This window comes from Ceratotherium simum, chromosome 1, assembly GCF_057802395.1.
Source record: "Ceratotherium simum simum isolate JZ-2026a chromosome 1, ASM5780239v1, whole genome shotgun sequence".
Taxonomy (NCBI): Eukaryota; Metazoa; Chordata; class Mammalia; order Perissodactyla; family Rhinocerotidae; genus Ceratotherium; species Ceratotherium simum.
In genome coordinates, this window is record NC_141900.1 from 6,153,266 (window position 1) to 6,180,050 (window position 26,785).

Genomic DNA, 26,785 nt, shown 5'->3' on the forward strand with positions numbered 1-26,785 from the left:
CAGCACACTGATTATGACCAAAAAAACTAGGACTAAATGAAATAACTACCTGAGGACTCTAAAAATCAAAAGAAATCAGGTGAATTTAGAAAGGCAGTTAAAAGAAGCAACTCACACAGAGACAAGTATCCTATTTGTTTAATTTTCTCTCTCAGCTTTAACACCACAGTGGACTGATTTGCAAAACAGCACTGTGCAGGTAGATAAAACTTTGATGAAAAGCCTGCCCTCCTCCTGTCTAATGGAACCAAGGAATGAAGCCCAAGGAGATCACAGTGTTAGGGAGAAGTCTCAGAGGGGAGAGATGCTAAGAAAGGGTTCCCTTAATTCTGTGTACAAGCCTGCACAAGACTCAGCAAAACTCCTGTACCACACATACACTAGACAGACCCAAGCCAATATACGAAGGCTTACAGAACTAAACTGAGATTTGAAATGATACAAATGGCAGCCTAACTTCTGAACATACATGCATGGGAAAGACCCAAACCAGAATAGCAAAGTCTTTGAGAATTGAACTGGATTTGACTCTAACTGGATGAATTTCCTGCTAAAACAAAAACATCAACCTTCTCTAGATAATTATAACAGAATCCAGAGGATACACAACATAACATTCATGTAAGGTATAATGCAAACTAAGTCAAATCCAGGACCTATTAACAACGGAAAACACAAACAAATGCTAACCTCAAGATGACAGATGTTTGTATCAAACAATAGTCTAAAACAGATAAATAAATTAAACAAACTGAGGAATAGAGAGAAAACATTGAAAAACAATGAAGGAAAAAGGAACAAAGCCTCGGGCACCTGTATTACAATACTAATAGGTATAAGACAGGAGTATCATTGTCAATATAGAAGGAGAATCCAAAAAGAAGACGAGTAACAGAATATCCTGCAATATATAAAACCAATACATCATTTGGTGAAAGGCTTAAGTTTACAAATTCAAGGATCTCAGAGAACCCCAAACAGGATAAATTCAAAGAAAATCAAGTCTAGAAACATCAAAATTAAAAAGTTGATAAGAAAAGATAAAGATCTGGAAAGCAGCTGGACAAAAATGACAAATTATATACAAGGAAACAATAATTCAAATGACTGTAGATTTCTAATCAGAATCCATGTAGGTTTGAAGGCAGAAGACCCACTTTTAAGGGCTGAAAAAACAGCTTCCAACTCAGAATTCTATACTCAGAGAAAATTTCTGTCAAGAAATGAAGAACAGACATCTGTAGATAAAGAAGAGTCATCTTCAGATACAGAAAAAAGTAAGAGAATTTGCCACCAGCATATATACTCTACAAGAATTGCTAAAGGAAATTCTTCTAGATGACACAACATAAAAGGAATCGGAGACCTTGGATTCTGAGGAAGGAAAAAGCATTAGCAATGGAAAACATCTGGATAAATATGAAAAACTAGTTTTCCCTCGTAAGTTATTTAAAATATGTAAGACTCTTAAAAGCAAAAATTACAATAGTGTTTAGAGAAATATTCAGTCTATGTATCTGCAATACATATGAATATGATGATATAAAAAGCAATGAGAGGGTAACTGGATAAAGGGATCTCAAGGATTGTAAGGATTCTACATTTTATGTGAAGTGGTACAATATAACTCTAAGTAGACAATGAAATTTTAAGTTTGTACACTCTTTAGACTACCAAAAACATTAAAAAATTACAGTCAAAAAGAAAATTAAATCAATTAAATACAACTAAAATGCAATTAAAAATATTAAACTACAGTCACGCACCACATAATGACATTTCAGTCCATGATGGACCACACATAGGACAGCGGTCCCATAAGATCAGTACCATATAGCCTAGGTGTATAGAAGGCTATACCATCTGGATTTGTGTAAATGCACTCTATGATGTCTGAAGAATGACAAAATCACCAATTGATGCATTTCTCAGAATGCATCCTAGTCATTAAGTGACACATATCTGTATAATACTTAAAATATTCAGGGGCCGGCCCAATGGCGCATTGGTTAAGTGTGCAGGCTCCATTTCAGCGGCCCAGGGTTCGCAGGTTCAGATCCTGGGGGCGCACCGATGCACTGCTTGTCAAGCCATGCTATGGCAGCGTCCCATATAAAGTAGAGGAAGATGGGCATGGATGTTAGCCCAGGGCCAATCTTCCTCAGCAAAAAGAGGAAGGTCTTCCTCACACACACACACACACACACACACACACACACACAATATTCAAACAATATAAAAAAGGCAACACAAGAGGATCAAAAAACAGAGGAGACAAACAGAAAACAAATAATAAAATGATGTAAATACTTTAACTGACAGGCAGACATTGAAAGACAAGATTAAAAAAAAAAAAAAGAACTATAAGTAGCCTACAATAGATATACAGATAGGTTGAAAGCAAATGGCAAAGAAAAAAAAAAGACATCATGCAAATAGTAAAGATAAATATGCTGGAACTGCTATACTAATATAAGATGAAATAAAATTCAAGCAAAAGGGCAATTCAGAGGTAAAGAAGGACATCTCATAATTATATAATGGACAATTCATCAGGAAGACATAAATACTGAAATCTGTATGTGCCTAATAACAGTTTCAAAATATAAGAAGCAAACACTAACAGAAATAGAGTTGAATAGATAATTCCATAGTCTGGAAATAAATAGATCTTAAACTATTAACCACTTGATCTACTTACACTTTTCGAACACTACATCCAGCAACTCCAAAATACCCATTTTTTTAATTGGATATGGTACCTCCACCAACATAGGCCATATGACAAGCCATAAAACCAAACTAATTAATTAAAATGTTCTCTAGGCATATAATAATTAAATTGAATATCAAGAACAATAAGATATTTAGAAAAACTTCAAATATCTACAAATATTTTGAATTTAATAGCAATGAAGATATGACATTAAATTTAAAGTAGTGCTTAGAAGAAATTTTTATCATTATATACATATAGATTTTATTAGGAAAAAAAGAAAAATCTAAAATTAATTACCTTAGAAAAATCCCAAGGAATCTACAAAAAAAATCTTCTAAATTATTTGAGTTTAGTAATGTTATCAGGAGGCAAGGCCAGTGAATAAAAACAATCATATTTCTAAATACTAGCAATGCACAACTGGGATCCAAAATTAAAACCACAATACCACTTATACCAACTCCTCAAAATTGAAATAACTAGATATGAATCTAACAAGCATATATAAGATCTGTATGATGATAACTACAAACCACTCATTAAAGAAATAAAAAAATTTAAATAAATAAACAGACATACTATGCTCATGGATTTGGAAGATTCAATATTGTAAAGGTATCAAAACTCCCCAAATCCTAAATTGATCCACTCATTTAACACAATTGCTAACAAAATTCCAGAAGGATATTTTTCCTGTTGGCAGTAAATACAGACAAGCTGATTCAAAATGTTATATGGAAAAGTAAAGAAACTAGAATAGCTAAAATAGCTTTGTAAAAGAAGACAAAAGGGAGAAATCACACTACCCAATTTTAGGACTTACTAGCTACAGTAATGAGGACAGTGTTTCAGTAGAAGAATAAAGAGATAGATCAAACAGATTGCTTCCCTGGTTAATTCTACCAAATACTGAAGGACTAAATAATATCAATCTTAGAGCAACTCTTTTGGAAAATAAAGTAATAAGGAAAAATGCCCACTTCATTTTACGGTACCAACATAACTGTATTCCAAAAACATGACAAAGACATTACAAAAAAACACAGATGAATACCCTTCTTGAAAAATAAGTGTAAATATTAACAAATCAAATCACACAATAAATAAAATGATAAAAGATCATGACCAAGTAGGGTTTATCTCAAGAATGCAAGGTTGGTTCAACATTAGAAAATCAATCAATGCAAATTTCTATACTAATATCATAATAGATAAAAACCATATGATTATTTCAAAAGATGCAGATAAAGTATGGGACAAAATTCACCAACTATTCTTGATCAAGACTTCAGTAAACTAAGAATAGTAGGGGACTGCTTCAAACTGACAACAAGCATCTAAGAAAATCCTGCTAATATCATACTCAAAAGTGAAAAAATTATTTATCTCTAATATTGAGAACAGGGCAAGAATGCCTGCCTTTATTTCTATTCAACATTGTACTGGAGGATGTGGTCATTGCAATAAAGCAAGTAAAGGAAATAAAAGGCATAAATATCAGATGAAGAAATAAAACTGTTCCCATTTGCAGATAACATGTTTATTTACATAAAAAAGTACAGAGTCTAAAAAATAAGGATGAGATCTAATCATCTGAATTAAACAGAGTCACAGGATCCAGGTTAATATTTAAAAATCAACTGTATTCTTTTATGCTAACTGGAAAATTGAATTATTAAAACAATCCCTTATGAATGAATCTAAAGAAAGATTTGCTAGAACGGCACAATGAGAACTACAAAACATCCTTGAGACAAATTTAAAAGGATTTAGACAGATGGAGAATCACCATGTTCACTGTTTAGAAGACTAAATACGTTTGGGATAACAAATATGCTTAATTTTGTTTCTATAATTAATGCAATTTATTCAAATTACTGTAGGCTTGTTTGTAGAAACTAACATGCTAATTCCAAAACATATAGAGTAATTAAAAAAACACAGAAAACCAAAAGAATTTTTGAAATGTATTACAATATTTACTATAAAGCTACTGTAATCAAGACACTTTGATATTGGTGAAATCATAGACATGTAGATGAACGGAGCTGAATTAAACCCACACAAATATTCTCAGTTAAATTTTTGACAGAGGTACGAAGAAAAATTTAATAGGGAAAGAAAAATCTCCAACAAATGGTGTTGTATCACCAGGATAGGCTATCTGTATGGTAAAAAATGATCATCGACCCTTACCTCATATCAAACAGAAAAATTAACTCCAAATGGATCATAGACCTAAATGTACAACCCAAAAGTACTAAACAAAAAGTACAGCAGAAAATCTGTATGACCTTAGAGTAGGAAAAGGTTTATTAGAACACAAAAACACATGAACTACAGAATAAAAATTGACAAATTGGACTACTTCAACTTTTTTCTTCGAAAACAAAAATGTGAGCCACAGTTTGGGAGAATATATTCTTAGCACATATACCAGAAAAGGACTTTTGTCCCTACTATATTAACAACTCTGACAACTCAGTAAGACAAACAACCCACTTAAAAATGGGAAAGATATCTGAACACATACTATGCAAAAGAAATACCAATATCCAATAGGAACTTGAAAATATCTTTTGAAAAGGAAAATGAAAATTAAAATCACAACGAGATACCACCACACACACATATTGGAACGGCTAAAATTAAAAAGAGTGACCATACTATGCTTTGGAAAGGATTTAGAACAAACGAAACTCCCCAACTTTGCTGGTAGAACATGAAATTGTACAGCCACTTTAGAAAATAATTTGGCTTTTTAAAAATAAAGTTAAACATACACTTACCGTATGACCCAGCAATCGCAGTCATAGGTATTTTCCCGGGAGAACTGAAAACATATGTCCACATAAACATATGTCCACTTGTACAGGAATGTTCATAGCAGCTTTATTTGTAATGGCCTAAAACTGGAAACAACCCAAATGTCCATCATCAGGTGAACGGATAAACAAAATGTGGTATATCCATACAATGGAATACTACTCAGCAATAAAGGGAAACGGACTATTAATACATGCAATAATATTGGCAAACCTCAAAATCAGTATGCTGCATGAAAGAATTCAGATAAAGATTATATGATGCATGATTCCATTTACAGAAAATTATAAAAAAGCATGAAAATATATAGTGACACAAAGCATATTAGTATTTGCTTGGGAATGGATGTTGAGGGTAGGATCAATTACAAAAAGGTATTATCAAAATTCAGGGCAATGGCAAGGATATTTTTCTTGATTTTACTGATAGTTTCATGGAAATATACATGTCAAAGTCATTAAATTGTATAATTTCAACCTGTGTAGTTAATGGTGTGTCAAAGTTGAGCCCAAACAAAGCAAGTTGCAGAAGTTATTTAAGGTAAGACACCATTTATTTAGTGATTATTATGCAAACCAATACTATTTGTCATTGTTGATTCCCACGATAAAAGTTTAAAGTACATAATTCTGAATTGGGATAAAAAATATCAAATTCTGACAATGGATATATCTGTGCAGAAAAGGAAGACAATGGATCGCTGAGGCCTTCAAAGAAGGCTACAGCTGTGTCTTATTTAAATCGCTTTGAATCTCAGGATATGAAGCAAGTGACACGATATGAAATTTGTTGGAAATGGGTGATATGTACATGGTTGTTCACAATATCACTTTCTTATATGTCTAGATGTTTGAGATATAACATTATAAAGAAAGATTTTGTTTCCAAAGAGCCATAATAAATCAAGCACGTGCGCAGACACATACAAATCTTCCACTGAAAATCAAAACCAAATGAACAAAAATAAACCTCCAGGTACAGATAGCTTCAATGAGGAATTAAACATTTGAGGGGAATATTATATAAATTTTACATAAACCGTTTAGAAAAAGCAAGAAGAGGAAACAATTCCAATTAATTTTTTAAACATCAGTGCCCTAATACTAAAATTTTACAAACATTTACAAGAAACTACAGACCAAGTCTCTCAAGAATATAGACACAAAAATCCTTAACTAAACGTTAGCATATAAAACACAGAGATACATAGAAATTGTAAACAATGATCACATGTAGTTTATATCAGGTCAGTTTATGCAAGGTTGGTTTAACATTTGCGTATCAATCAATGCATCAAAAATATGATAAATGATAAAAAATATATGATCATCTCAAAGTTGTGTAAAAGACATATGAGAAAATTCAATCTCATTCATGATGAAAAATCAAAATAAATAGGGAATGGAGGGGAATTTCCTTCCTTAACCTGATTAATGGCATCTCTGAAAAGCCTCCAACTAGTATCATAACTAATTGGGAAAGCCTGTGGGCCCTGACAATGGGAAAAGGATAAGGATGACAACCCTCATCACTTCCATTGAGCACCTTTCTGAACATTCTAGCTATACTAATAGTGCAATAAAAATAAATTAAGGGCATTAAAATTATAAATAAAAAAAGTGAAATTGTCTTTATTCCTATGTGACATGAGTAGGTATGAAGAAAATCCTAAAAATAAAAAATAAACTCTTAGAACTATAACTGAGTTTAGCAAAAATTCTTCATGAATTTGGGGTAAGCAGAAATTTCTTGGATGGAAACAATATCTTTGGACCATTAAGAACAAAACTGAAAAACTTAGTTTTGTCAAAATTAAAACTTCTGATATTTGAAAGATACCATTAAGAAAGTAAAAAGAATAAATATGGAGCTGTTTCCAGAATAATTAAATAAACCATATAAGTCAATATTTAGAAGAAAAATAATCTGATAAAAGCGTAGAGGAAGAGATTTGAACAAAGAGTTCACAAAAGAATATATACAAGTGCTCAAAGAGGATATGAGAAGATATTTGATATCATTAGTTATAAGGTAAATGTAAATTATACCACAAATGAGATAGCACTACACTCTAATTAGGATGGTTAAAATTAAAAAGATGGACAATATTAAGACTGTAAGAATGTGAAACAACTAGAAATCTCACACACTGCTGGTGGATGTGTAAAATCATACAATTACTTTGTAAAGTGTATGAGTTTCTTAACAGGTTAAACATACCTTATCATATTACCCAACAACATAACTCTTATGTATTTACCCCAGAGAAATGAAAACAATGGTCCACACAAAAACTTATACAGAAATGTTCATACAAGCTTTATTCACAATAGCTAAAAACTAGAAACAACCCAAATGCCTATCAAGAGTTGAATGGATAAATAAATAGTGGATTATTTAAGCAGTTGTGAGTGATAGTGAAATAGCATAAGAAAACAATTTAGGGCAATGGAAATTTCTACATCTTCATACTGGTATTGGTTAAATGGATGAAAATATTTGTCAAAACTCATTGAACTGTACAATTAAAATATGTACATCTGAAATTAACATGGGTACATTTTTACACCTTAATAAAGTTGATTAAAAAGTATTTTCCCACAAACAAAGCTCCCAGTCCAGAAGTCTTCATTGGAAAATTCTATGAAGCACTTAAGGAAAAAAAATACTTATTCATCCATGACAACATAGCTCATAAGCTAAGACTAAATAGGAATTTCTTAATTTGATAAGAAACATCTAAAAAGGAAACATTACAGCTAACATTATACTTCAAGGTGAAATACTGCATGTTTTCTTCCTAAGATTGGGAACAGATAAGCATATCTATTCTCATAATATTTATAAAATATTTACTCAAGGCCCCCACAACAGGAAAGAACAAATAGAGGGCATAAAGAATGAAAAGAATAAGTAATACTGTATTTGCTAACCATATGATTGTTTATATAACAAATTAGAATCTGGATCGACATTTATCTCCTATAGCTAAGTTTAGTAGGTCATAGGAAATAAAGCCCACATACAAAACAAATTTATATTTGTGTTTTAGCAGTCAACTTAGCAATTGGAAATGAAATTTAGCAATCTATTTAGCAAGTGGAAATGAAAAAAAAGATCTAATTTAAAATAGAGTCAAAAATGTGTGAGACATTCTCCCTGAAAATTACAAAATATTGATGAGAGAAACTAAAGCAGCCCTAAAGAAATAGAGATATCTTCATACCATTTTCCATAAAGGCTGTAGCAATTTACACTCCTCTCAACAGTGTACAGGGGTTCCCTTTTCTCCACATCCTCACCAACACTTGTTATCTTTTGTCTTTTTGATAATACACTAATAATAGCTATAAGGTAATATCTCATTGTGGTTTTGATTTTCATTTCCCTGGTGATTAGTGATGTTGAGCACTTTTTCATTTGTCTGTTGGCCATTTGTACGTCATCTTTTGAGAAATGTCTATTCAGATTCTCTACCCACTTTTTAATTGGATTATTTGTTTTTATGATATTGACTGTATGAGTTCCTTATATATTTTGGATATTAACCCCTTATCAGATATATGGTTTGAAAATATTTAGCCAACATTTGTAAACAAACTAAACGCCCATTGATAGATAAAAGGATAAAGAAAATGTGGTTTATCTATACAATGGAATACTATTCAGCCTTAAAAAATAAGGAAATACTGCCATTTGTGACAACATGGATGAACCTGGAGGACATCACGCTAAGTGAAATAAGCCAGACACAGGAAGACAAATACTGCGTGATCTCACTTATATGAGGAATCTAAAATAGTCAAACTCATAGAGGCAGAGAGGAGAATGATGGTTGCCAGGGGCTGATGGGAGGGAGAAATGAGGACGTACTACAAAGTTTCAGTTATGCAGGATGAAGAAGTTCTGGAGATGAAATTATGGCTATGTGACTACAATTAACACTATCATACTGTATACTTGAAATTTGCTAAAAGGGTAGATGACCTCACCACAAAAAAAAATAAACATAAAAAAACAGTAACTATGTGACCTATGGGAGGGGATGGATATGTTAATCAGCTTGATTGTGGTGATCATTCAACAATGTATACCTAAGTCAAAACATCAAGTTGTATATCTTAAATATGTACAATTTTGTTTGTCAATTACACCACAATAAAGATGGAAAAACTGAAATAGAGATATACCACCTTTATGAATATGAACCCACATTCTCTCCAAATCATAATTCTATCAGGCTTATTGAAAATGGAAATTGACCAGCTGATTCTAAAATGTACATGGAAATACAAAGGACTTTGTAGTAGATTGTATTTTCCAAAGATGGCAAACACAATATATCTCATTCTACACATTCTTACTATTGTGACCTCATTGAGCAGTGGAGTCTGTGTCACCTCCTCTTGAACCTAACTGGACCTTTTTGAGTATGGCAGAGGTGACAGTAGGTGACTTCTGAGGCTAGCTCTAAAACACATGGCTTTCCATTGTTTTCTTAAGACATGAGCTCTTAGATTCCATTGCCATACTGTAATGTAACAGTGCCCAGTGCTCACACAGGGCCGTTATAGTGTATATACTCATGAGTTAGTATAGAAACCCTCAAGAATGATAGGCTTATGGCCAAAGTGAACAGAAAATTCTTGCTTCAATTGTGGGGAATAACCAGGCTAGCCTGAACACTAGTTTAGCCTAATAAATCTTAAAAGCAAGACCAGAAATGATCAAAATGTTTCCAGATAAATTATCTGTGTATGCCAGAACAAAATCAGTAATAAAAAAGTACAGAAATACAAAAATATTCAACACAAAACAACAAAACATTCACAATGTCTGGCATTCAGTGAAAAATTACTTGGCATGAGAGAAGCAAGAAAATATGACTCATAATAACAAATTTAATGTAATCTCCCCTGAACACATATGTAAAAATTAGCAGAAAATGACATTAAAACAATTAATGTAACAATATCTGATATGTTCAAACCTTTAAAGATAATATATGGAAGATATAAAAAGTATTTAAATCAGTCTTCTAGAAGCCAAAACCATGATGTGTGAGATGAAAAATACACTGGGTAGGATTAATCATTGATTTGATATTGCAGAAGAGAAGATTAATAAACTTGAAGCAATACAAAATATAAATAATAAAACACAAAGAAAAATTTTTTAATGAAGAGATCAACAAAGATCTGTGAGAAAATGACAAGGCTAATACACTTTTAATTGGTATCCCTGAAGGAGAAGAAGGGGTTAATAGAAAACTTATTTGAATCAAGTACAAAAATTTTCCAAATTTGAAGAGCACTGAGTGTCCACAGATCCAAGAAACTCATCAACAAACTCCAAGCACAAGAATTATGAATAAAACTGCACTAAGGTACACCCTTAGTGCATATTCCTCAAAAGCAGTGATAAAGAGAAAATCTTAAAAGGATCCTCGGAAACAAAAGACACCTATCATACACAGGAACAAAGACAGAGATGACAGCAGATTTCCCACTGGAAGCAATTCAAATGAGAAGACAGAGCAACATTTAAAAATATATATAAAGAACAAAAAACTGTCAACATAGATTTCTGTATCTAGTAAAAAAAACTGTTCAAAAATGAAGATAAAAGACTTTTTCGGACATTAAGAAGATAAAATATTCCTGAATGCTAGAGTCACACCATAAGAAATGTTAAATAAGAACATTCAGGCCATAGGAAAACAACTGCATATGAAAACGGGTCTACGCAAAGAATAAAGACTACTGGAAATGGTAATTACATGGGTAAATACATGAGATTTTTTTCTTATTCATTTTTTCTTTTCTTTTTCTTATTCTTCATAAAAGATAATTGACTGTTTAGTAAACATAATAACAATGTAGTGTGGGATTTGTGACAACAGGTAATATCAAAATGGATGTCAACAACAGCACAAAGGTCAGAAGGGGAGAAATGGAAGTAAACTGTTTTAAGATGCTTATACTTTATGTGGACTGGTATAATATTAGTTAAAGGTAGATTGTGATAAATTAATGATACACACTATAAGTCTAAAGCAAACACTAAAAAACACATGGAATTGTATCTAACAGGTCAACAAGGAAGAAAAATGGAATCATAAACAATATTCAATTGATTTAATTGAATGCAGAAAAATAGGAAGAAAAATGAAACAAAAAAATAAGATGGGGAAATAGAAAACAGTGAGGTGATACACTTAAACCTAACAATATGAGTAGTCACATTAAATTAGATTTAAAGATCCCAATTAAAATATAGATACTGTCAGATTAAATTTAAAAAGCAACGCCAAATTGTTGTCTAAATAAATACATCTTAAATATAAAGACATAAATAAATTTAAAGTAAGGGAACAGTAAAACATATAGCATGTGTACTGGTCAGTTTTATGTGTCAACTTGGCTAAGCGATACTTGCTAGTTATTCAAACACCAGTCCAAGTCATTGCTATGAAGGTATTTTGTAGATGTGATTAACATTTACAATCAGCTGACTTTAAGTAAAGGAGATATTTTGGTGGGTCTGATCTAATCAGTTGAAAGTCCGAAGAGCAGAACTGAGGCTTTCTTGAGTAAGAAGAAATTCTGCCTGTGGACTTCAACTTCAGATTGTGGCCAAGAGTTTTTTACTGCCCTTCCTGAGGGCCTGCCGTATGGATTTTGGAATTGTCTAGCCTGCTACCACAATCACACAAGCCAATTTCTTACAATAAATCTCTAAATACACACATATCCTACTGATTCTGTTTCTCTGGTGGAACCCTGGCTGATAAACCATGATAACACTAATAAAAAGAAATCCATAGTTTGCAATATTAATATTAGACAAAGTAGAAGTCAGAGGAAAGACTATTCCTAGGAATAAAGGACATTTCATAACATTAAGGGCGTGAATATAACCAGAAGGATATAACAATCTTAACCATTTATGCACCTAATAGCAGAACTTCAAAATAAATGAAGCAAACACTGATAGAATCATGAAGAGAACCAGACAAATCAATCACTTTAGTAAGAAAGGTAAATACCCCTCTTTCTAAATAATTGATAGAACAAGTAGACAGAAAATCTGTAAGGATATAGGAGATTTAAATAGCATCAACAACCAAACTGACCTATTTGATATTTATAGAACATTCTACTCAATAAGGGGAAAATATAAATTCTTTTTTAGTACAAATAAAACATTTACCAAGATATACCATATACTAGGCCATAAAACATTTCAGTAAATTGAAAAGTATTCAAATCACGCAAAGTATGTTCTCCAACAACAACTGAATTAAATTAGGTTTAAATAAAAGACAGATCTCTGGAAATTCCCATAACTTTGGAAATTAAACAGCATACTTTTAAATAGCCAAAATTTCTTGAAGAAGAAATAAAAAAAAAAGAGCATTTTGAAGTGAATGAAAATGAAAATACAACATGTCAAAATTTATGAGGTGCCACTAAAGCAGTAGTACTCAGGAGAAATTTACACCTCAAAGGACATAAATTATCAGAAGGTCCCAAGGAAAAAACACACCACCTGAATAGCCATACGTATTAAAGAAACTGAATTTTCAGCAAAAACCAAAAAGACAAAAACATACTTCCCAACAAAGAAAACAAAATAAAAGGTGTACTCTGTTTTTTGCCTTGCTGCTTATAGTAAAATGAAGGAGGAAAAAGAAATTGAAGATGGCACCATTAAGCAAATAGGAAACAGCACCCGGTAACTTGAAAGGTTCCTGGCCTATCCAGATTGCAAAGGATGCTAAAATTAAGAAATTCACTGTTGAAAAGCAAGTTCTGAAGAGAATGATAACATGGTTGCATAAACTTTTGCTAAAGAAATTAGGTATGTGAGTCACAGATCCACTCGACCATCCTAGAAGAAACCTGGAAGTGCAATATGGTTATGAAAGAAAGATCTGTGCCCCCACAAGATCTGTCACTCTTGATTAATGGTGTGAATATCCATGGCATAAACAGGAGACCTGCAAGATTTTTGAGAATGTTTTACAGCAGAAACACTGCTAACTTGGACTAAAGGGGACAGAGACAGGATAAAATTAAAAAGGACTATTAAATATCCAAAATTCTATAAGCAAGAAATCAGCTGGTACAATTAATCATATGCACACATGTGCTGCCCTTCAAGAAAAAGGAAGAATGACTCCCATGGAAGAGTCTGACACCCAGATGCCAAAGCCAGAGCCACAGGCCTGGAACAGGTGACAATGGAGCCTCCATGGACCCAGGAGATAGTGCCTCTGTGGGTCCAGTGGGTAGAGGACTGAACTATAGACATCTATTCTCAAGCCTTGAAATCTAAATGGAATTTTCCTTTCTGAGTTTCAAACTTGCTTGGGACAAGTGACCACTTACTTTCTTCCAATTTCTCCCCTTCAAAATAGAAATGTCTATCTTATGCCATCCCACCATTTTATTCTAGAAGCAGATAACTTGTTTTCTAGGTCCCAATGTCCACAGATGGAGAGAAATTTTTCCCCAAGATGGATCATATCTAGAGTGTCAATCATACATGATTTAGATGATTTAAATGATGATAATTTTAAACTTTATAAACTGATGATATTTAGATGAAGTTTTAGACTTAGACTTGATGCTGTAATGGGATGAGACTTTTGGTGATGTTGGAAAGGGGTGAATGTATTTTGAAAGCGAACAGACAAGAATTTTTGAGGGCCAGAAGGCAGACTGTAGTGGGCTGAATTGTGTCCCTCAAAAAGATACGTCCAGGGCTGGCCCAGTGGCTTAGTGGTTAAGTTCGCGCACTCTGCTTTGGCAGCCTGGGGTTCGCAGGTTTGGATTCCAGGTGCAGACTTACGCACCACTCCTCAAACCACACTGTGGTGGTATCACATATACAAAGTAGAGGAAGATGAGCAGAGATGTTAGCTGAGGGCCAATCTTCCTCACCAAAAAATAAACAAATAAATCTGTAAGTCCTAAGTCCTAATACTTTTGAAAATAATCAGAACACTACACTTAAGTAGACTAACCTATTCTATCACAGTATATTTAAATCCAAACCACAAATTAAATGTAAATGGACTACAAATTCAAATTAAGAGAGATTATCAAAATGGATTAAAACTTCAAGACTGAGCTATATGCTGCTTACAAAAGACACACATTAATTTACTTAAAAAAAAGAAAAGGTTCAGAAAAACCAGGTAAATAAAAAAGCTGGAGTGGTTTTATTAATATCAAAGTATTTTTGAAAAATAATATTTGAGGATTTTAACCATTTTCTCTTGGTAAGTGACAGAACTAATAAATAGAATACATAAACAGAGTTAACTGAAGTAGACCATAAATCCATAGGAATATAGAAGATATATTAACAAACATGAATTTTCAACTATCTGGACATAACTGACATTTATAAACCAATACACTCAACAACGGCAGAATATACATCATTTCCAATAAAATAACTATAAATATATGAATTAAATTAATTGGGAGTATTTTCTGTCACCACAGCAGATTAAATGAGAAATCAGTACAAAACAATATTTTGAAAATCCCCAAATATTCAAAAATGCATATTTTTTTGAGAAGGAAAAAAAGAAAACAACAGTGTCCTTTGGCAGTGGGGTGGTAAAGTGGAAAATTAGCAAAGGGGGAAAAATTAAGATCTTGCAAGAAAAAAGAACTAAAAACTGAAAGGCACAAAATCCTTCCCCAATTACTGAAACAAACTACTAAATCTACTAACAAAAAAGGACTAGAAATTTTGTAAAATATCCCAATATCATAAAGATGAACATAAGACAAACATAGCTATATAAAATTATCACCAAAATATGAGAAAATTAGGCCAAATTCACATCAACTGTGGAAAATTTCCCTTCCAAAAAACAAAGCTACAAGTCAGGACATTTTCATTGGTGAATTCTATGAAATTTTAAGTAAATACTATTATTACAGTTTTATTTTTGTGAATAAAGGGAAAGAGAGAACACTTACCCAACTTGTTTTTTTAAGGCCAGCATATTAATAATACGAAAACTGAGAAAATAATTATAATAAATACACACTGTAATAACACAAATCTTTAAAATATTAGCAAATTAAATCCAGCTATATACAATAATGAAATGAGGTTTGTCCAAAGGTCAGAGATTTCAGTGACTACACAGCAAAAAGAGTAGTCTTTGCAAAAATAGTTTGGAAAAGTCTCAAAACAAAGGGACTACTACAACCTTCAATTAAAAAAAAAAAAACAGCAAACTTCAGGGAAGGAGTAGAGTATGATTTCCAGATTTACTACATTATAATATTCCAAAAATCACAAGAAATAGGAAAGCACACCCATTAAAGTAACAAAATAAATTGACAGAAACCATTCTTGAGGAAGCCCAGACATCCCACAGAAAAAGACTTTAAAACAACTCTCTTAAAAATACTCAAAGGGCTCAAGATATAGATGTACAAAGGACAAAAGGAAAATTGTGTATGAAGAAAATGAGAATAACAGAAAAAGATAGAAATTATAAAAAGGTAACAGAAATTTTGGAGCTGCAACATACAATAAGCAAAATAAAAATCGACTAGAGGAGTTGAAAAGCAGATTTGAGCAGGCATAATACAGAATCAGCAGATATGAAGATAGAACAATTGCAATTACCATGTCTAAGTTTCAGAAAGAAAAATGAATAAAGAACAGTGAACAGAGTCAAAGGGACTTGTGGGACACCTGCAAGTGGACTGCAGTATTCCCATACATTATGGGAATTCCAGAAAGAGAAGAGAAAGACAAAGACTTTTGTCTTTGTAAAGATCACATTAATGGTCAAAAACTTAATGAAATGCATGAATCTACAAATCCAAAAACTTAATGAACTCCAAGTAGGATAAACTGAACAAGACCCAGGCCAATACACATTATAATCCAACTGTTGAAAGACATAGTTACAGGAAAATATTGAAAGCAGCAAGACAGAAGCAACTCATCATGTACATAAGATCCTACATAAGACTATCAGCCAATTTCTCAGCAGAAACTTTGCAGGTCAGAAGGGAGTATGATGATATATTTAAAGTACTGAAAGAAAAAAAAATGTCTACTGATAATTCTATATTCGGCAATAACAGCCATCAAAAATTAAGGAGAAATGAAGTCATTTCCAGCTAAAGAGAAGCTGAGGGAGTTTGTTACCACTAGACCTGTTCTACAAGAAATGCTAAAGGGAGTCCTTAAGACAGAAACCAAAGGATGCCAGACTAACTCAAAGCCAGGTGAAGATATAAAGATCTCTGGGAAAGGTAAATACATGGGGTACATAAATGTTGATATTATTGTAATTTTGGTTTGTAACCACTTCTTAAAAATGTTCTACAGGATTTAAGAAAGAGACAAATGCATAAAAATAACTATAAATCTATGTTAGTGGGCATGTATATTAAAGATATAACTTAGGGCATCCATAATTTAAAAGGACTGCAGAGCTGTAAAGGAGCAGAGTTTTTATATTTTAATGGAATTAATTTGGTATCAGTTAAAATTAGATTGTTATAATGTTAAGATGTTACAGATCATGCCAATTGTAACCACATAGAAAACAGCTTTGATACATATACAAAGGAAATGAGAAGGAAATTAAAAAGTGTCACTATAAGAAATCTACTAAACAGAAAAGAAGGCAGGAATGGAGGAACAAAAAGCATAAGAAATACAGAAAACAAATAGCAAAAGGACAGAAGTTCTTCCATGTAAGTAATAACTTTAAATGTAAATAGATTAACCTCTCCAATCAAAAGACAGAAACTGGCAGAGTTGATTAAAATAATTGGAAAAACATCCTGTGTTCATGGATTGGAAGACTTAATATTATTAAGATGAGACTACTATCCAAAGCAATCTACAGATTCAATGCAATCCTTATCCAAATCCCAATTGTCTTTTTTTCCCCAGAAATAGAAAAATCCATCCTAAAATTCATATGGAAACTCAAGGATCCATGAATAACCACAACAATCTTTAAAAAGAAAGACAAATTTGGAGGAATCACATTTCCTGATTTCAAAACTTATTACAAAGCCCCAGTAATCAAAACAGTGTGATACTGGCATGAACACCAACATACAGACCAATGGAAAAGAATAGAGGTTCCTGGAAAAAACCCTCGCATATGTGGTCAATTGATATTCAAAAGGAAAGCCAAGACCATTCCAAGGGTAAAGGATCACCTTTTCAACAAATGGTGGTGGAAAACTGCATATGGCAAATAAATAAAGTTGGATCCTTACCTTACACTATATACATAAATCAACTCCCAAAGGCCCCAATGCCAAATACCACCACACTGGGGATTAGGTTTCAGCATATGAATTTTGGGCAGATACAAACATTCAGCAATAAGTTTGGTGAAAAGCATACAGGAATTCTCTGTACTATTGTTGTGACTTTTCTGAAGTCTAATATTGTATCAAAATAAGAAGTTTAAAACTATCAAGCATTTGGATATAAATCTAAGTAAAAGATTTGCATGACCTCTATAAGAATAATTATAATTGGGATATATTTAAACAAAGATGTACACACACACACACACACACACACACACACACACACGTTCACGAATTGGAAGACAATAACGGTAGGATGACAATTCTCCCAAACAGATTTACAGATTCAACAAAGTCACTATCAAAATCCAATAGCCACTTTTATAGAACTTGACAAGCTAATTAAAAAATCTGAATGGAGAGGCAATGGGCCTCATAATGCACAAGAACGTGCCTTATCAGACACTGAGACTCATTAAGTGATACTAATTGGTGCAGGGATAGATCAATATACCAATGGAACAACAGAGTGCTCAGAAACATATTTACCTATATAGATACTTAAATGTAGCAATGAGTAAAAGACAATCTTTTCAATAAATAGTACTGAGAAACTGGGCTTTCTATATCAAATAAAATCAGACTACAACTTTACATAACATAAAAATATTCAACTGAAATCTCAGTATATACCACTTACTCATGCTTAAACATAAGATTCGCACTTCATTCCTCCCTTTCCTCCTCCTGCTTTTATAATCCATGAAAGATTTTTCTTGACTGTGCCTCTGAAATACACTTAATCTATCTGCTTTCTCCACTGCCATGGGCAGTAATCAGTTCTTAAGCATTCCATGCTTAGTTCTGCCTTTGTATTTGTTTTCTCTTCCCCAGGAAAACTCAGTCCACAAATCTCTACATGATCTGCTCCTGCTCATTACACAGGGCTCAACTCCAGAGTTACTTTTTGAGTGAAGCCTTCCTTGACCATCCAATTAATATAGTCCCCCAACCTCACCCTAGTTACTCTCCATGAGAGCCTCCATTTGAACCCACAACCCAGTCCATTTCCCACCCTTCTCTGCCCTGTTCTGCCTCTTGGAGCTACCTTCTATAAACTCAATCACCCAGGTTCCCTTCTTCTGGATCTGGCCAAAGGTAGGCTCCATCAGAGGGCTTCAGGGCAGGGCATTTCTTCCCCTCTTGCTTGCTGCCAGTTTTCTGGAGTGGTTGCCTTATCATATGCCTACAACTCCTTTCCCCAGCTCTCGATCTCACAGGCTGCCGTATCATTCTTTCTTCATCTTCATCCTTCAAGCCTAGGAATGGTAAATGCTTCAAGATGTTGTAGTCCTAGGTGCCTCAACATCCCTTATGGGTTCCCTTCATCCCGCCCAGATCTTGGACAATGGCACTTTCATTAAATTCTATTCAAAATATTAGCGACTAGGCCTCCTGTTTCCTGTTTGCACCTTGACTGGTACACTAGACTACAGTGTATCATATCACCTTGTTTAATGTTCTTCATTATGCCTATCACCATGTACAATGATTTTATTCACTTATCTGTTTGTTTATAAGTTGTTTGACCAGATAAAATATAAACACCAGAGAAGTAACTTTTTCACATCACTCATCAGTGTATCCCCAGTGCCTGACACTTAGTAAGCAGTCTATATATTCCTGAATTCTAACATATTTCTGGTTGAATAAAATGTAAAATAATGACATCAGTGTTATAATAAAGGTATTTACGAGTTACTGAAAAACAAAGAGGAACTGGCTTATAAAGGTTATAGTAAGCTATGCTCTGAAGCCAGGGTTTTATTATTGAAAGTTTTAAATAAGTAAAGAAATAAGGTGATTACATTTGGAATTTAGAAGTATAATTGGAAGTAATGTGGGATAGGGACTGAAGAGGAGAAGAACTAAAGGGATACCAGTTAGGAAGAGAATGTAATCATTCTAGGCACAAGAAACCAGAATCCAAATTTAAGATGATTATACCGGGAATGGAGGTGAGGAGATAAATTTGGGAGAAAGCCCTAAAAAAGAATTTAACTGTAGGTGGGTAGTGAGGGAGAAAGAAGGATATAAAAGTTGAGAAAATGCTATGGAATGTTGTCTAGTTAACAAGACTTGAGTGGCAAACATCTAATATTTTTGTAGGTAAGGATATTATTCTAATCAGAAGATAGCAAGGTGAGGGACATAGTCCTTACTTTATATGGCTATGAAAGTTTTCTTTTAATCTTTTGAAAAGTAATGCTCAGAATCCATTAAAAGAAATTCCAAAACGTCTGTAGTGACACATACATTGTGAGAGAGGTTAAGATAGTGTGAATATCTTGAACTACAACAACACATGAAAAAAAGTCAAAAGTCAAAATATTCATTTTTTAAAATTAGTACTCACATTTCTGTAAATTTATACAAGGAAATAACTCAAAAAGTAAAAGCTGGTTAAGTATAATTGCAAATCACATTTAATACAATAGTAAAAATACGAAATCATCTAAAGTCCGGCATAAACAAAATATTTAAATATAATTCCTATTATTAGCCATTTTAAATAAATAAAACTAATATGAAGACAGTAGAGTAATATGGAACTATGTTTACAACTTAATGGTTAACAGAAAATAAGTCATAATAATTTCATTATTTCCACTGAACCATTATTGATAGCTCTGTTAAAATTATAAATTTATGAAGACAAAGCTCAGGTGATACTATACACAAATGACAAGTTAAAATTATTAGAGAAAGAAAAGAGTTGTGAATGTTTATCTTTCTTTAAAGGGTCTTCAATGTTGTAATAATGATGTTCAAGATTTAACGGAAAATTTAATTTTTTACCTTTTTATTAGGAAATGTAACAGAGAGAAAAAAGACAAATATACAATACAATGAATATTTGCATAGAAAACCTGTCTAGAAAAAAATTTAGGCCATAATGTAGGAAAGCGCCATCACCTCAAAACTCCTCCTGTGTCCCACACCAATCACATTCCCTTCCCCACCTCCAGAAGTCAACACTATTCTCTTTTTTTTTTACGGTAATCATTTCTTTAGATTGCATAGTTTTAGCATTCATGAAGAAATTTCTATAAGACAGTTTAGCCATGTCTAAATTACACGGACTCTATTGTGTTTAGCTTCTTTTCCACAAGCTATGTTTAAAAAAATGTATCTATACAGTTTTAATTCCCTTCACTCTCACTCCTGTATAGCATTCCATTGTATGAATATATCACTATTTATACATTTTACTGTTAATGGACATGTGGGTTGTCTCTAGTCTGGGACTATTAGAAAATATGATGGGATGAAATTTCCCTGAGTCAAATGCCAGATCATAGAGTATGTACTTCGTCACATTCACTATAGCGCCAAACTGTTTTCCCAAGTGGCATAACCTATACTCACTCAGGCAGTATATGACTGCTCCTGGAGCTCCATGTCCTTTTGAATACCTAGTATGTTTAGACTGTTTACTTTTTGCCAATCTGATAGCTGTGTAAGTAGGCTCTCATTCTGTTTTTAATTCACATTTCACTGATTACAAAAGGGTTGAACATATTTTCATGTATCCATTGACCATTTGGAATTACTCTTTTGTAAAGTACTTGTTCAAATCTTCTCCCATTTTTAAAAATTGTTTTGTTTTTTCTTTAACTGTTTTCTACAGGTTCTTTATATGTTCTGGGTACTAGTCTTTTGTTGGTTATAACCATTACAAATAATTTTCCACTTCTGTGGATTATCTTTTCTCTTTTTGTAGTATATTTTGATAAAAATATTTAATTTTTAAGTAGACAAAATTACAAATCTTTTTTATTAAAGTTAGTAATTTTTGTGTCTCTTTGGGAACTCTTTTTCTGATGTTAAAGACATGATGATATTTTCCTATGTCATGTTCTAAAATATTAACAGTTTTTCTTTATGTATTATGTCTATACTATATCTGGTGGTGATTTTTTGGCTATGTACAATTTCATTTTTTTCTGCATAGCTTTGCATGCCAGGATTACCTTGCAGACAATTTTTTTTATGTATTTTAAACCTATGTTATTAAGTACTCACAAATTTAGAAATATTATATTATCATATCTTCCTGATAGATCTATCCTTTTATCATCATGTAATGCCCCTCTGTGTACCTAGTAAGATTTCTTGCCCTAAAGTCTGTTTTGTCAACATCAGCTTCTTTTTTTTAATTATTTTTCTTGGTCCTTGATTTAATATTAAAACAAAGGTTCAGGGTTGCATGTCTGAGCAGGATAAATTTTTAGAGTCTAAAAGATCTTATTAAAAACAACTGTATCTACTAAACAATTCACTTTCACTGCACAATTAAAGTACAAAGGTACCCTTTATTAATAAAATCATCTCAAGATGTTTAAATACTCTAACCTGTCACCTAATTATTTTTGACCACTGACACAGACAGTATATCACTGTGCTTGAGTCTCCCTAGGACTCCCAAAAGCTTTGAATGTGCAATGGCAAATCTTATTTATAAAGAAAGCAACAGAAAACAACAATGCTGCATGAACTATTCTTGAGCCATACATTCAAACCACAATACTCAATGAAAAACAGTCTGCTGACCCAGTAAAGGAAAGGCATCCTATCCAGGTATCACCATATCAACACTAATAGTCAGGACTCTCCAACTTTCACGTGCATCAGAATCACTTAGGACACTTATTATAAATGTAGATGTCTGGTTCTCACATCTGGGATATATTTTTGAGAAAATCTTCAGATAATTTTGATACATAGAGTTTTAAAACCATAATTTAAAAAGGAAGAAAAAGAAGATAGAGTGGGATACTATGTCAAAAAATGTTACTTGACATACAAATGTTTTTTCAAGTTGATTAAATAGGGATAAAATGAAGAAAGATGAAACCAAGATATAGAATTTTACAGAAATAATAGAAACTACAGAAATTACATAATAAAACATATTTCAGAATCTGTGTTTTTAAAAAAATTCTATCACACACAATATAATATTCTAGCTAGTCTTTGATTGTAGTATCTTTACGATTATAACATGAAATTATGAGACATCTATAGTTCACAAACTTAATTGGAACTTTTTCTTTTTGCAGTGTCAAAATGATTGACAAAATGATGCATATAATAAGCAATGCTAAATGTGAAGTTAGAGAAGTATTTTACAGTGATAATTAATTTAAAATGCTAAACAAACTAGAAATGAGAAAAATAATACAGGTAAAAATGTTAAGTCTCCCCTAGTAAACATCCACTGTTTACTTACCCTACTCCTGAGAAAGTAAATAAACTTTCCTCACATAACAAACACGCCTGTCTCAATCTTCTTTGCTGAACATAAACTGGTTATGTCTCTATTTTGAAAATAAGTCGTTTTACAAAGTACCTCATATGTTTTATGTGCTTCTATCTAGTACTCCAGTCAGACTTAAATAAATTTTAAGGTCGTTTAGTATGTTAATTTTGTCTTGTAACTAGCATTATATTTTATACTGCCTTCCAATTCAGAAAATGATTTAAATGTCTTTTTGAGTAATTATGTGCTCTTTAAAAATCTGAGTGATATACTTGTTTAATACAAAAATTACTGCATAGATGGGAACCTAAAGGCCACATTATACTTAACGAGTTCTGCTCAAAAAAGGAGCTCAATCTTGCTTAATGAGGTAATTCTAAATTGAAATATTTATTTACTACAGGATGCCAAAAAATGAAATTTAGAAAATCACTAGTCAATAAGTATACTGAGCAATAATAATGATCCCATAAAATCCTAAACAGCCTCTAGGGAACTCGCTTCTATAACAAGGATGAAGATGAATGAAAGCCAGATAGCAGCTCAGATCCTTTAGTACTAGGATCATAAGTCAGAATAAACAGGAAAAACTGGTAATAAAACAATTCATATACTTATTTCAAAAAAAAAAAGGTAAAGAGATACCTAATTTAGACTAATACAAATGTAAACTCATCAATAATTGATTCTAAAAGAACTATAATTTGGCTTTTTTTAGGGTAAGTAACTCTAAGTGATTCGTACCTATTATTTACGTTTCCTCCCACACAACTGCCTAACACTCCCAACCCCTCTTTAGTGTAATATTAATACCAAGGCTGAAATTAAGCTAGCTTTTTTTCTTTTATACTTTCAGATTCACATAGTCTTTTCAAATGCACTATTCCAAATAAACTAAAGAAATATCTAAATGTTAGTAAAAATAAGTGATAGGCATTTGCTTAGGCATAATGAAAAGAAGTGAATTTTCATAAATATAAACCACTAAATCATAGCTCATTACATACCACAGCACTCAGGACACTTTGGATGTTTCAGGCTATTCATTCCATACCCTGGAAAGCAGCGATTAATCCAAATCATTTGGAGAGTACCTTCAATATAGTATATTTCAGGCAATGGTTGTGCACTTCTGCCTAGAACTTCTACTTGTTGATTAAAAAATCTCTCTATGAGATTTTTAGCCTAAAATAGAAATACAATATGAAAAAATTATCACAAATAAATGTGATTTTAGAACAAATAAGGTTGCTTACGTATTTAGAAGCAGGGGAAAACAAATTCTCGAGGTCCTTATTTTTTCTTGCATTCATAGGATATAAATAACATATGTAAAAATTAAAAGATATTACCTATAAACCTCAAATATCTCCAATTGTACGTTCAAACACAACACAAAGAAACCATTTGCATATATAACTTTTACCCAAACTTTTTGGTCCCTTTGGATTTTGAATAATATATGGTTGGGCATATGAGCAAAATTAAGACAGCTCTTTGAAATTAACGGTACTCTAAGAAATTTACTCTAACAATCAAATGTACTTAAAGAAATGTACTTTAAAAATCTTTAAAAAGCACATCCTGAGGCTTCTGCTCCATTCATTCCACAAAGTAAACTCAGGTTTAAAAACAAGAGGAAATACAGCACGTTAAAACTTCCAGCTCTATGTTCCAAAACTTAAATTTATAAAATAATTAAGGAATCATTCTGATCCATAATTAACTACCTTTTTGCTTATAATAATTATTCCAGCTTGACTCCTAAAATTAACAAGAGGCTTATCCTTTTAAGTGACTGATAAATTTTACCTGTTAAAGTGTGAGGTGTGGTCATGAGTTCAAACCCTCAACAAGCCAGTTAGTTCTGCTCAATTCTACCATGCTAATTTGCACCTCTAATCTAGTTGGGAGCATGGATGAATGGACTCATGATGATCTGTACCTCAACTTACTGATTTCTTCAAATATCTTGCAAATTATATCCCTTCCAGGAAAATTTCTATAAATAATTGTAAAAATGTTTTTCAATATACTGCATTCAACGTAAACATACAACTCATTCTATTACTCAATTACTAGCTTTTTACTATTTAAATGGTTTTCTTGTGCTTTTGATAAATTCTGGTGAATTCGTTGCTACCGACTTGGTCAAACATAAATTTTGGTTAAGGAAGTGCTTAAGAATTAATTAGATACAAATCTGGTACCTAATTAACCATATTTAAATGCCAGACTACAATTAAAAGTTTCAGAAGACACAATCATAATCACTAAGCTTCCTAACACCGCATCCAAAAAAAAAAAAAAAATCAATGAAACTAGATCTGAGAAAACTCGATAGGAATGAAAATGATCATATAAATCAGATTCCTATTTCCTATTTTCTCTAAAAAAAACAATGAGGATAGATTTCTTATTTGTTAAAAATGAAAAGAAGGTAAGAAACTTTGAATCACTAACTGAATTTTTTTTTTTGTGACTGTGTTGATGTTTGACATGCAGTTAATTATTTGTACCAAAAGTGAAATTGAGGAATTCTCTGAATTGGGTAAGGATTAGAGATTTTAAAATAAAACATTTTGGACCAATTTGGATGATATAAGAACAAATCATAACTATAGAAACTCTACATAAGTTAATCATCTGGTTTAAGATACAAAGAATTAATATGATGGAATAAACATCAGACCACCTAGCCCACACTACTCTTCCTTTCATCTCCCCCCCAAAACTTTATAGAATGATTAAGCATATATGGAAGGAATACATTTTACAATGATTGGTCATTGATTATAGGATTGTAACAAGAAACCATTACTACTTAAACAGTGAGCAGTGCATAAAATATATGAATTTTGCATGGAGAAATTGAACAGCTTGTTTTAAATACAACAGTCTTCTCCACTAACCGTGCCAAGTTAGGCAGTGAATAAAGGTGATTGGAAAGGCTTTAATATGTGCTCTACATTAGTCTAGTAAGCCTCAAAGGCAACAACTACTTAAAAGTATGGGAGTTCTGGACAGGCAACAAATATCATACATTATACAAGATCAGAGTCTGATTGGAGCTCCAATATCCACTAGAAGAGAATTAATATCTACTAGGTATTACAGATATTAATTTATATGATAGAATCCTTTAGAAACCTTTGGTTAACACCTATATTTGCGAATCTCTGTGGAAAATGACTATCGTCATCAAATAGGGCTGGAATTAAGAAACAAAAATAAGAGATAGAGGCTTAAAGCTGTGTTGGACCAAACAGAAAGAATTGTGAATTTGCGTAGACAAGACTGGTGATCTTGGTGCTTAGGGAGCAAATGAGAATTATGATGTTCAGATCTTTGGGAGAATGTCCCAATGGAGAACTGTAGAAAATGAGTAAACAAAAAGACGAAGTTGTCCCTCTCATGGTAGGAATGTAACATGGATAATGTACACTCATACCAGTGAATTAGGTAGAGAACTACAAGATAGAGCTCAGTTTCAAAGCAGAAACAAAGGGAAGAGGAAGAAAGCAAAGGGTTATATAATGGTTTGAATTCTATGAAAGTTGGAATCCATTCCTAAGAAGCATAATGGATCCC

The 26,785-nt window shown here is 32.4% G+C and overlaps 1 protein-coding gene across 1 annotated transcript in view; it reads right to left on the minus strand.

The window, feature by feature from the left end:
• ZPBP (zona pellucida binding protein) overlaps positions 1-26,785 on the minus strand; it is a 135,370-nt gene that overhangs the window by 16,580 nt on the left and 92,005 nt on the right. The window contains exon 7 of the mRNA XM_087434720.1: positions 24,202-24,379. Within this exon, the coding sequence (XP_087290846.1) occupies positions 24,202-24,379 (178 nt within the window). The remainder of the gene's footprint in view (positions 1-24,201; positions 24,380-26,785) is intronic.